This window comes from Populus euphratica, unplaced genomic scaffold (assembly GCF_000495115.2).
Source record: "Populus euphratica unplaced genomic scaffold, PopEup_1.0 scaffold39.1, whole genome shotgun sequence".
In the NCBI taxonomy this organism is placed as follows: Eukaryota; Viridiplantae; Streptophyta; class Magnoliopsida; order Malpighiales; family Salicaceae; genus Populus; species Populus euphratica.
Genome location: NW_011499897.1, coordinates 1,151,247 through 1,164,386, shown reverse-complemented (window position 1 = coordinate 1,164,386; position 13,140 = coordinate 1,151,247). Strand labels below are relative to the sequence as shown.

The 13,140-nt window shown below is 30.9% G+C and overlaps 2 protein-coding genes across 2 annotated transcripts; both read left to right on the top strand.

Annotated features, from left to right (window-relative positions):
* The first annotated feature begins 3,413 nt into the window (after nucleotides 1–3,413).
* LOC105132273 (L-lactate dehydrogenase B-like) lies at nucleotides 3,414–5,457 on the top strand. Its single transcript, XM_011035653.1, has 2 exons — nucleotides 3,414–4,065; nucleotides 4,903–5,457. The coding sequence occupies exons 1-2, from the start codon at nucleotides 3,457–3,459 to the stop codon at nucleotides 5,344–5,346; spliced, it is 1,053 nt and encodes a 350-aa protein (XP_011033955.1). The 5' UTR covers nucleotides 3,414–3,456; the 3' UTR covers nucleotides 5,347–5,457.
* A 6,556-nt stretch (nucleotides 5,458–12,013) lies between these two features.
* LOC105132272 (36.4 kDa proline-rich protein) lies at nucleotides 12,014–12,906 on the top strand. Its single transcript, XM_011035652.1, has one exon. It carries the CDS (start codon nucleotides 12,068–12,070, stop codon nucleotides 12,815–12,817), a length of 750 nt encoding a protein of 249 aa, XP_011033954.1. The 5' UTR covers nucleotides 12,014–12,067; the 3' UTR covers nucleotides 12,818–12,906.
* The last annotated feature ends 234 nt before the right edge of the window (nucleotides 12,907–13,140 follow it).

Genomic DNA, 13,140 nt, shown 5'->3' with positions numbered 1-13,140 from the left:
ATTTCCCCACTCATGCAAGGAGCGGTCAATGTTCCACAAAAACGTGTGTATTACTTCTAGCAATTCAAGGACTTTGCGTGGCATCTTTTTTCGTAACCTAAGTTTGCTTTTCTTGGATGAAGCATACACGTGTCAAAATCTGTGAAGTCAAGATCTTGCAACACACCCTAGCCTAGTCTTTTTAGCCTTTCTTTGGAAACGAGGCCTACCATTTTTGCCGCAACATAAACGAGGACAGTACTTAGGGTGTTTGAGAAGGAGGTTGTAGTTATATTTTAAAGAGGTTTTTATTTAGAAGTATATTTAAATAATATTTGTTTTAAAATTATCTAAAAATGTAAGAACATATTAATTTAAAATAACAAATTAAACTTTTTTGAAAAGACTTTGAAAATATAAAAATATATCGTCTGTTATTGTACAATGATGCAGTGAGCTCGCACTAGCCCATGAATTTGGCGGTGGGAGAAGAATTGACTCTTTCCAAACTCGAGGATAATATTTTTATCATGGTTAATGGGAAATCCGAGAGAAGTTTCTTGTCAAAGGGGAAAAAGGTTAGGGTTTCCACCTAGAATTTTGTAGGCAGTAATCGGCGTTACTGCTGCTGCCCACAGACTTGGCTTGTTCTTCCATCATGATTCTAGAAACTATAGCCATGAAAGCACGCAATGGATCCATAAGAAACCGCCTGCCCATTGATTTGGCTCTGTTACCTTCCATTCCAATGTACTGTTTAGTTAATTATAATAAATAATGAAAAGGTGGTTTATATATATATATTTATGTTAATCAATTGTTTTTATTTTATAAACTATCAACATAAAATTCTCCCAACAACGGCATTTCACAGGGATTGCTTTATATCCACGTCGCACTTTTTTTTATATATATATTTTATATGATTCAAATATACAAGAAATGTACGAAGCATTTGCTTCAACTTTAATAAAGTGGTGTTTATTTAATTCTTCTTAAATACATACAACTTTATTTGTTTTCCTACTATGATCAGAGCTTGATCATTTCGGACATGATTTGCAGACAAGATATATACTCCAAGCTTCGTATAAGGGTTTTATGTTCTAAAAATTTGAAAGATTATGTCCGAATAAAGTTTAAGAAATTATATATTGTATTTAAAAATGACTGATAATTATTGACAGCGTGGGATGGTTAAGATATGTTTAAGATCTTTCATTGATAAGATCTGCTGGTGCGGCTGTGCTTCGTTGATCTATGATAACAAGAGACTCCTCTGTGTGCATGATTTCGTCCAAAAATTATGTTTTACCAATGCTCTGAAGGGTATTGTCAGTTCTATTTTCTTGGTTTCGATTTTTATATTTAATTAATTTAAAGATAGTAATTTGTTTTGTATCTTTAATATTAATAAATTTACTGTATTTCTAGAAAAATCCCTGCTTCAATATGAATAAAGAAATGCATCATGTTTGTGAAATCCATTTATTTATTTGGATATAACTAAAATAGTAGCTTATCATATCGTGTCAAGTTCTCATCGATAAAAGACATATCCTAAGAATATAATGAACATTGTTTTTCAAAAAAACACCATCTGTTAATAACTTACTATTCCAACACTAACCGAAAAGGACAATATTCAGGATGGGTAAAATAAGTTGTGATACTTAGCCTGATATTGTAACTTTTCTCAAATGAACTAATTATTTTTATGATTTATTTTTTTTGCTTATAGTTATTTAATAAATAATAAATTCTAAAATGAATCAAATTATATATTTTATCTTATTTTTCAACATCAACTCTTTATTACTTAATAATCCTACTTATTGAATCTATATGCTTATAATTAGATCTATGTTTATTATGAGAGGAAATTCAATATTCAAATGATATTTCATCAAATGAATACACACACACACATATATTTTAATGTAACTAGCAACAAGAATGATTTATAAAAATCATTATTTTAATTTGATGATTTTTAATATAGAGATAAAATATAAGTGTAGACTAGGTAATTAATAAATAATCTTGGTTGCCTTGAAAATATTAGAATAAGTGAAGACCCAATTCTAAATGATATATATATATATATATATAGTGTAAGTGAAGACCCAACTTATCACCTCAATATTTTTTTTAAAAAAAAAATATGACAAGTTGCCTATTTTTTTATGATCCAAAATACCTAAAAAAGAGCATAAATATATTGAAAACCCATCAATAACCTTTTTTTAAAAAATAAACAAAAGCTTTAATATGATTTTAAGGTAATTTCAAGGCGGAAGAAATAACTAAGTTGAACTCCCCTCACTAAATAAAATATTTTGATATTAATATCGATAATTTTAGTTGTCGGAATCAATATCAATATTGATTTTTTTTTATTGCTAAAATTTAGCATCCTTTCTCTCTCTCTTCTCTCAAATCAAAAACAAAAAAAGTAAAAAAATTAAATTTTTATATCAAAGTTGAATTGAAAAATTATTGAGGGATCAAATAGGTATAATTTGTAAAGTCTGATGACTAAAATCAACTTTTTTATGGTAACTTTGGAAACATCATGTATTTACGATACTTTTTTATTTTTAATCCTTTTTCTTTTAATTTTATTTTTGATCAATAAGTTTGATTTATAATTGTGTCTAAAAAAGATGCAATCATGCAAAATAAAAGTTTGAGAATTAAAATGAGAAAAAAAACATAATAAATTCACAATAGAATATGAGAAGGTGAACAATGCATTGCATACAGTATTTATACTACAACTATAGAGTCTTTGTAATAATAAAAAATAATAATTCTTAATATCATTTTAGTATTAATAAAATTACTATCTTTCTAAAAAAAAAACCCTCTCCTTGAATATGAATAATACAATGCAGCATGTTTGTGAAATTCAATTTTTTTAAATAACTATTGATATTTAAAAAACTATAATTATTTATTAAGAGTGTATTTATCTGCGCGCTATACATATTTTTGAAAAAAATAATTTTTTAAAATAATTTGTTTTAATATTTTTGAATTATTTTGATATTATAATATTAAAAATATTTTTTTTAACAAATGCGCGCTATACATATTTTTGAAAAAAATAATTTTTTAAAATAATTTGTTTTAATATTTTTGAATTATTTTGATATTATAATATTAAAAATATTTTTTTTAAAAAATATTTTGTTTATATATTTTTAAATAAAAAATATTTTAAAAAATAAATACTACAAAAATTACAAACACTATCTAACTAAAGGAACATATTTAAATGTTGAAGTCCAATTCAACCAATTTTGTACATGAAAGCCTGATACAATATTTGACCGTTGAAAGTTCAAAGGAAACACCTGTCCTTTTCCTTCACCCTCTTCCCCTTTAAATACCACAATAACTTGGGAAACCCTGTCCCCGCGAACAAAACATCTAACAACACAAAACAGCTCTGCTCATCTCTCACTTCTCACCATGCAAAAGAGTGCTTCAGCTTCTACTTTAGGCCCAGGGGGTCTGGACCTATCTGATATGTTCTTCAAACCAATCCAAAACACATCCCCACCATCACCCACCAAACGCCGCACTAAAATTTCTGTTATTGGTGCTGGCAATGTAGGCATGGCAATAGCCCAAACAATCTTAACCCAAGACTTAGCTGACGAGATTGCCCTTGTTGATGCCCAACCTGAAAAGCTCCGTGGAGAAATGCTTGATCTCCAACACGCTGCTGCTTTTTTACCCCGCACCAAAATTATTGCGTCTACTGATTACAACGTCACTGTTGGATCTGATCTTTGTATTGTTAGTGCTGGGGCTCGACAGATTGCGGGGGAGTCTAGGTTGAATTTGTTGCAGAGGAATGTTGCTTTGTTTCGGGGAATTATACCTCCGCTTGCTAAGTATTCTCCCGGGATGATCTTGATGATTGTGTCGAATCCTGTTGATGTGTTGACTTATGTGGCGTGGAAGTTGTCGGGGTTTCCTTCGAATCGAGTTGTTGGATCTGGTACGAATCTGGATAGTTCCAGGTTTCGGTTCTTGATTGCAGATCACCTTGATGTCAATGCCCAGGATGTGCAGGTGAGTTCTCTGATCTTGCGTGTAGTTTTTTTTTTTTTCCATGCAAAATTATAGTGATGTTGGTGGAAACTGAAGACAACAAAACAAATAAAAAAATATATGAGAATTTTAATGAGCAAAAAAATCCGAATTTTAAGTTTACAGGTTTTATTTTCTTTAAAATAACATTAATAGGGTCTCTTTTTTAAAAAGGTTTATAAAATTTTAAACAAGCTAGAATTTCTACTTTTACTAGAAAACAAATAAGAATCCAAGATTATAAAAGAAGCAAGCATAACATCCAAAAATACAAGAAATAAAAAAATAACAAGAAAAATTATAAAAAATTGCAAAAATTAGGACTTTGAGATGATATTTTAAAAATATAAAAATTTAATGGTTGGAATAATGATTCCACAGCTATTTAAAAAAATAATTTTCAAAAACTCCAATATGTAAAAATTTAAGAGTGATTAATTTGATTTTTTAAACTCCTATAAAAATTTAATTTATTTAAAAAATATTTTTATTTAATTATAATAAACCTATATCTAATTAGTTAGAATCACTTGTTATTATAATTACTATGTCACATACTTTACCCCACTGCAGTTTCTTTTAGATGTTAAAATTTGTTTTGTGCTACTTTAATGTTTAGGTTTAAAGCTTTGATGCGCGAAAGTTGGCAGATAATTCATTGAATTCTGCAATAAAATAAAATAAATAAAATATAGAATTTTATTTATGATTGTGCATTTTGGTTAAAAAAGCGATCATGTGGTCACTAATGAGCAGTGAAATCTTCTGCCATTTTTGTGGGAAAAATTGTTTCTGAATCTTTTACCTTTTCTTTGGTAGGCCTCCATTATTGGCGAGCACGGGGATAGTTCTGTGGCATTATGGTCCAGCATAAGTGTTGGGGGAGTGCCCGTGTTGAGCTTCTTAGAGAAGCAGCAAATTCCATATGAGAAGGAGACACTAGAGGGGATTCACAAAGCAGTTGTAGACAGTGCGTATGAAGTAATTAGTCTCAAGGGTTACACATCTTGGGCGATCGGGTACTCAGCTGCTAACTTGGCACGATCCATACTCAGAGACCAGAGGAAAATCCACCCCGTTTCAGTTCTTGCAAAGGGGTTTTATGGCATTGATGATGGCGATGTGTTCTTGAGCTTACCTGCACAGTTGGGTAGGGGAGGGGTTTTAGGGGTGACCAATGTGCATTTGACGGATGAGGAGGCACAAAGGCTTAGGAAGTCTGCTCAGACCATCTTGAAGGTGCAAAGCCAGTTGGGACTTTGAGGATCAGTCAACATTTGTTTCCATGGTTGCTCTTCGCCTGGAGTTTCTTGGATTAATCTTGTTATCATTATATAAATCTCAACTTCTATATTACCAGTTTCCGCCTAATGGTTTGCTCAGTTTAATGTATCTTTCAGGAGAAGCCATACCCTGAAATTGTCTAGAATAACAAAACGGGTGCTCCATGAACGATAAAATAGTAATATGATATTTTCTGACCATTAAGGTTTATTGTATCAAGTTATGATGATCAAGTGTTATGATGATCAAGTGAAAGACTATGCAGCTACTAAAGTCAGGCTAATTTGTTTTTGTTATAATATAGTAGCATGGTTTTGAATTTTATATAGCATTTTTAGAGTTGGTTTAAACCACGTTTCTTTACAATTTATTTTTTTTATTGTTTTGATTGTTGATGATAATAAAAATAATTTTTAAATAATAACAAAATATTATTTTGATATTAAAAAAAAAAATATTTAGAAAGTCAAGGCAATCAGAGCCTGTTTGTAGCTTTGTATTGCTTGAAAAACTACACAATCTATAACAAACTATTTCATGCATGTGAAGAAGCTTTCTGATGGCCTGGCTATGGCAGGTCAAGCCCATGATATCACCACATGTCTTCTCGCATATCTAGGACCCAAGTATGATTCTCTTGTCGCCAAGATTTATGTTAAAGAAAATGTTGCCTTAGAAGAGGTGTGGCATCATCAACAAGCTCTCTTATTTGCTATTCTTTCGGCTCATGCTGCTACCACACAACATCCTTCTTTTGGATATCGTGGCCGCAGCAACAACTCCAACTTTCAAGGTGTGGTAGAGGTAATTTTCAAAATAATTTATGATTAAATAATAACTACAATAATCTTTAGTGCTAGTTATGTGATAAGCCTGATCACATAACACACTTTTTTTAAAAGATTTGATAATCAATTTCTTTTCATAGTCAACTTCTTTCACAACCTACTTAACCAAACCGTCGTCTTTAACGAATTAATCCAACACTACATGGAGCAAAAATAATATGTAATGCTAAGGGTACAACTTAACTATTCTGTTTTTTAATTTATTTTTTAAAAATTATTAATTTAAATTTTAAAATTACTAAAAGTTTATATTTTTGTTAACTTCAAAATCAATATCAATTTTAAATCTATAAAATTAATCAAGATATATATAAATTAATTTAAATATTTATAATAATAATAATAATAAAACAACGTGCCAACACTAGAGCTGCCCACTGTTTGGTAAATAACTTTAATAATTTTAATACTCGTGCTGAAAAGTATGTTGAAAACCAAGAAGAAAATGACATAGGTTTGCACATAACTCACCTTCTTTATCGATACACTCAATCTTTTATCATTGATTAAATATTAGTATAAACTTGTACGTTTGCATTTCTTTATTTCCAAACAGGGACGGAGCCAGGATTTATTTTTAAGGGGCCAAACTAGGAAATTTTTTATAAGGAGCAATATAAATTTCAGTAGCATTTAGCTAAAATTTAAATTTTGCTGGATTTATGAGGGGAACATTATTTACTCTTTTTTTTTTGGCAGGGCCAAGGCCAGAGACCCCACTAGCCCTGCCTCCACCACTATTTTTGGAGCTCCTGGAGCACAGTCAGAAAGGGTAAAAAAATAGGGAGACAGTGAAGGACATCTCGCTCATGAGTATTTCAGAGCCTGCCTTGTAATATTGAGCTTCCTCTGTGACCGTTTCTTTTCAGATAGTACGGCACCAAATTTTTTTAAGTTATTTTAAAAATTTTACTATGTTTATTTATTATTAAAAAAATTATTTAATAAAAAATATCTTTTAATGAAAAAATTTAGTTTGATTTTGAGAAACTTGTATTTTAAATAGAAAAATCTTTATAAAAAATTGTGAAGAAATTAAAAAAACCTCTTGTTATTTATTAATTATATTAAATTTAGTTTTTGATATATATATATATATATATATATCTTTTGTTTTGAATTTTTTAAATTTTATTTTTTAGAATTTGATTTAATTTCATTTTTATATTAATTGTGGTTCTTATTTTTTTTATTTATTTTTCTCTTATTCTTTTTTTAATTGAAATTTTTTATTTATCAGATTTGGTCATTATTTTTTTAATTGATATTTATTTTATTTCAAATAATTTATGAAATTAAATTTTTAAATGAAACATAACTTATTTTATTTCAATTCATGGCTTGGTGACAACACACACTAGCGGCTCCATTCCGTTTGTTGCACATGTAAAACGAATGGTAAGATTAATTTAAATAAAATATATTGTTAAATAATTTATTGTTAGTTAATTAATTTTTTTCCTTACAGACTACATCTCTTGAACATGAGCTGAGCCCAATGGAGCCGTTTGTTGAGATGCACATATGGAGTCAAGATCGCCAAAAAGGGATGCAACGGTTTGTTGACAACTACACTTAACACTTTATAATATGTTTGTTCAACTATTTTATTTCGTAAGTTATTATTTTTATTGAATTGGATATGATAATTTTTTTTAAGAGACTTATAATAGTCGGTTGAGAGAGAGATATGGGAACGATACGTTGACCCATTCGAATTTTGATTTGGATTTGTGGATGAAGGTAGGATCGTTTAGTGGATCCGATAAAAATCGGGTGTACAAGCTTTCTAATACTACGACTGAGAACTTGCGGGCGACTCGTAATGTCTCAAACCTGGGAGCTCCAAATTAGTATCGAGTATCCAATCTGAAGATATTATGGCCTTGAAATAACACATAGCTAATCTCATCAAGAAATACGAGCAACTCTCGACGAATTATGAATAATTGCGCCAAATGGTCATGAACATGATTGGACAGAGTGGTGATACACGGGCATTTTCTTTTTGGCCAAATAACAACCAACCTCCTCCTCTTTCTCCTTCTCTTTCAGCTTCGTCATTATGCTAACTTAATATTTTTTTTTTGAAACACATTGAATTTATAATGAATATTATTCAACCTTATTTCTTTGTTTTTGATGTTTAATAAAATCTTATTTGCGTAATTGGTTTTTTTACTATTAATTTATATAATTTTATATTATTTATTCTAAATATTTTTTTAAAAAAATTAAAAATACTTACCAGGGGATTTACAGATGGAATGTATCCGTTAACATTTGACATAGAGTAGGAAATGACACCGTCACCAATGAATTTATAGATGGATAAAGTCTATTAGCATTTCACAGTAGCTTGGTGCAAATGTCACATTCACCAATAAATTTATAAAGGGATATCATTCGTCGGCATTTAACCGGGAGTAGAAGAATATTTACTGGATATGCCACTATCATCAATAGAATAAATCCGTTGGTATATTTCAAAAGAGAATTTTTTTTGGCATGCATTTCCATCTGTAGAACCATCAATAATATTTTTTTTACTGACAGACTTAGTGACGGAATCCAGTATTATCAATGAATGGTAAGTCGACAGATGTTTTTCGTCAGTGATTTAGATGGTTAAAATTTTTTTGATGAACTCTAAATCTCATATTAACAGAATTTGTTCGCCGGTAAAACTGTAAAATCTTGTAGTGCCTTCTGTAAGTTTGAACTTGGTTCTTTCGTCTTCCAAAATTATGCTCTTTATCAATTTTGTTTACCATTTTCAGTTTTAGTCCTTGAGTTAATATTTGGATTCAAAATTGAAGTTCTCCTCTCATCAATGCTCTCTGATTTAGTTCAAAAAAAGTAATTCATATCTAATAAAAAAATTCATTAAAATTTAACTTCTCTTATTTTGATCGGAACTTAATTTGAACTAGATAGTTAAAGAGATAACATACTGTAGAAACATAAATTTTTTACCAACTAAATTTCACCATGTGTTATTTTGTTTTAAAAGAAAGAACGTAAAATTGAAATATATGACATGAAAAATAAATGAGTCTTTATATATTTCTTGGCCAATAAAAGGTTGACACTTAGGATAAGATATTCAAGATATCTTATCATAAATGCAAGATCCTGTTAAGTTATCTTGTTATAAATACAAGATCCTATCAATAAATATCAACTAATAAAATTATACCATGTGGCATTGAAAAGGAATGTGAGAGCTTTTACAGATCTCTATAAATAAAAGGCCTCAACCTAGAAAAAGAAAAAAGGATTCTTAGAGATACAAATTTCCTTCAAGACAAACTCTTCAAGCAAGGAAGTTTTTTTTTCTCTTCAAACAAGGAAGGTCTTTCAAAAGTTCTCAAACTTTTTTCATCTATGCTTAAAGTCTAAAAAGAATGAAGCTCTGTTGGATCAAGTTTAAATGCCCCATAAGAGTTTTTCAATAGCACTTTTTAGACAAATTAAAAGTATTTTTTAAAGCATCAAATTACCAAATCTTGCTAAGCTCTATTAAATCAGACTTAAACTTCACAAGAGTCTTTCAACAACATTTTGAAGAAAAATTAAAAGTACTATTTAAAGCATCAAATCACCAAACATTGCTTTGTAATACACACTTGATTTCGTGTTCTTGCAAATCATAAATCTTGACTTGATTTTTTAAATAAATCAAGTCACCATACATTAAATTTAAGGGAAGAATCAGATGATTATCTTTTTTTTAAAAGAAAATATTACATAGAGATTGTACCTGATCATATATTTAATAAATTCATATATTTGTACATGTATATTTGTTTAATTTTAGGTGTTTAAAATTATATCTACACGTACCTGTCCCTTAATTAGTTTATATTGTTCCCTTAATTAGTTTATACTGGAAATTGTTTGAAATGGTCTTAATTATAATAGCATTCCACAAAAACTAATTTTACTGTGCTGATATCGGTAATTGTTGAGTTTGAAAAATGCTTTAGAAATATCCCTCGCTCTAGTGGAGTAATTGCTTAGTGAAAATATTTTGAAAGGGCACAAATTGAACCGTATATCTAAGTATGAGACCTAAGAGTCTTAACTCTACATGGATGGAGAGCTCCAAAATGTGTTGATGCTTCGTCAATATGATTAGGCGTTGCTAAATGAAAGTGTGCAAAAATAATATCATAATCCAATAAAAGTTTTGATTAACTAGCCCAATAAAATTTTTAAATATAAATCAATTTTTATAAAAATTTCAGGATTTCAAGTAATATCTAACAACTTCAACTCAAGCACAACAAAATCAACATTTCTTTTCTTTATGTCGAGAAAGATTGATAATGATAGAGATTAAATGATAGGAAGTAATCTTGAAACGCAAAGAAGATGGCTAATATTCCTGTGATATATATCAGGCTTCATTACATAATAATTTACAATAAAAAGAAGAAGATCAAGGGCACCGAATAATCTTAAAAATGCGCAAACTTGCAAATTTGAAGGGACTTCACTCTCTTTTACCGCTTCAATAGTTTCTTAGTCAGTACTAATCTAATCTAGATAGTTTTAAAACTTGACATTAGAGCCTTTGTTATTAATATTGTTAGTTTTGATCATAAATATATTCTCTTTAAATGGAATAAAAACAAAAATATCCAGGGAATAGTTCACATGTTTACATCGTGAAATGAACTGCAAAATAATGTACGCCCAGCACAGCTAACCCAAAGCTCTACCAGCAAACTTTCGGACTATACCGTGACGTAATGACAGAAATAATAGATGATAGACCAAAAGCAAGATCCTGGCTATGCCTGGCTGTGAACCCAATATAATTCATCCCTATAATTTCCTTCAAATATCAAATGACAGAATATAATAAAAGAAAGAGATGATAACCCATAAGAGCAGGAGATGCACACTGCGACGTGCAAAGAAGAAAAGCAAGTGGCTAAAAAACAGGGAAAATGGACAGAAAATATGAAATTGAAGGAAACGAACAAAGGAAGAGCCATATGGAAATCTGTCAGACCACTGACTAGGGCTCTGAAATTAACTAAACAAGTTCACGGATTGAACTGAGCCCCAGTCACGGATGGGGCATTGAAGTTTGCAAAGGACCAACAACGTTCCAAATTCTCCTATTTCGTTTCACAAAACAAAGTCTCTTGGATTTCTCGCTGTAAGATTTTTTTTAATAAATTAGCACAACCCAAAAAAACATTTGAAAAAATAGCATAAGTTTTTCTAATTAATATAAATATTTAAATCAGTTTGTATCGTATGTTAATTAATTTTATGAATTTTAAAGTTAAAAAACATTTGAAAAAATAGCATAAGTTTTTCTAATTAATATAAATATTTAAACCAGTTTGTATCATATGTTAATTAATTTTATGAACTTTAAAGTTAATAATTATATAACATTTTAATAATTTAAAATTTATAAAATTTAAATTAATAATTTTTTAAAAACCAACCTAAAACTTCATCAATTAAGCTATAAACTTCGGATTAAATAGCATAAGTTTATTGATTACGCTGTTGTTTGAAACAACACAGTTTAAATAAGTTGAGCTGTTACCGGCAATTTAATGGATTGTGTTATTCTCATTATCATACTATGAAGTTCTATTTTTTAAAATATTCTTTTATGTTGGTCTGTGAAAACCTTTTGTTTTGGACATTGATATTTTCAAAAAACAAATCTCCATAATATTATATGCCTAGTTTTCGCCTTCATATCATAAATGACCAGTCACGGGCTCGTCATAGATTCATCTATATAAACTTAGGATCACAACCCTTCACAAAAAACCCAAGTACAGTTAGAAGTGTAAACTTCCAAGGAACCCCAAGTCATGGGTTCTAAATTTGCAGCTATGCTTTTCATCTTCATGATCTTCATGGCAATATCCTTGCCACCCATTTATGCTTGCACTCCTTGCACTAAACCACACCCACCATCATACCCTCACCCTCCAACCCGCCCAACCCGCCCAACCCGCCCTATAGTTCCTCACCCAAAACCACCAACCACGAAGCATCCACCGCATCATAGAGGCCACTCACCTTCCAAGAAACCACCATTGCCACCAGTAGTGCTACCGCCAATTATAATAAATCCCCCGCCAGTGATAACACCACCTATAACAAACCCTCCTGTGATAACACCACCACCTTCTTCAAGCTACCCTCCATATCCACCTCGTTCTGGTGGTCCTCCATTTGGCGGAGGTGGTGGTGGTGGAGGAGGAGGAGGTGGTGGAGGAGGAGGAGGCGGTGGTGGAGGTGGAGGTGGCGGAGGTGGCAGCATTCCAGGGGTTAATCCTCCTCCAACAACCCAACCAACTTGTCCAATCAATGCATTAAAACTAGGGGCTTGCGTTGATGTGCTAGGAGGCTTGGTGCACGTTGGATTAGGGAACCCAGTTGAGAATGTTTGCTGTCCTGTGCTTAAAGGATTGCTAGAGCTTGAAGCAGCTATTTGTCTTTGCACTAGTATAAGGCTTAAGCTCCTTAACCTCACCATTTTCATTCCTCTAGCTCTTCAAGTGCTGATAACTTGTGGACAGACCCCCCCTCCTGGTTTTGTATGCCCACCTCTGTGAAATTAGTGTAGTTGGTCATTGTAAAATAAGGTCATTTCAGGATTGTGAGGTAAAATGGTCCTGAATTGTTCTGTGTTTAGGTTTCTGCATGTTAGTCCTGTGAACTCGATCTAGGGTTTGGTTCTTCTGATCTTGTGAACTCGATCTAGGGTTTGGTTCTTCTCCGTGTTTGAATATTTTTAATTACGTGTAATTTATTGACCATGGAAGCTCTCTCTACCAAACATAAACATGCACTCTATGTTTATGCATGCACGTATATGCATGAATAGAACAAAAAAATTGGTCATCTCGTAAATGTAGACTTCTTTTTCCCAGCATAA

Excerpts from the sequence above, each read along its gene's own strand:
- LOC105132272 (XM_011035652.1), top strand. The coding sequence starts at position 12,068 with ATGGGTTCTAAATTTGCAGCTATGCTTTTCATCTTCATGATCTTCATG.
- LOC105132273 (XM_011035653.1), top strand. The coding sequence starts at position 3,457 with ATGCAAAAGAGTGCTTCAGCTTCTACTTTAGGCCCAGGGGGTCTGGAC. Across the intron at positions 4,066-4,902 it reads TCAATGCCCAGGATGTGCAG|GCCTCCATTATTGGCGAGCA; the intron begins GTGAGTTCTCTG and ends TTTCTTTGGTAG.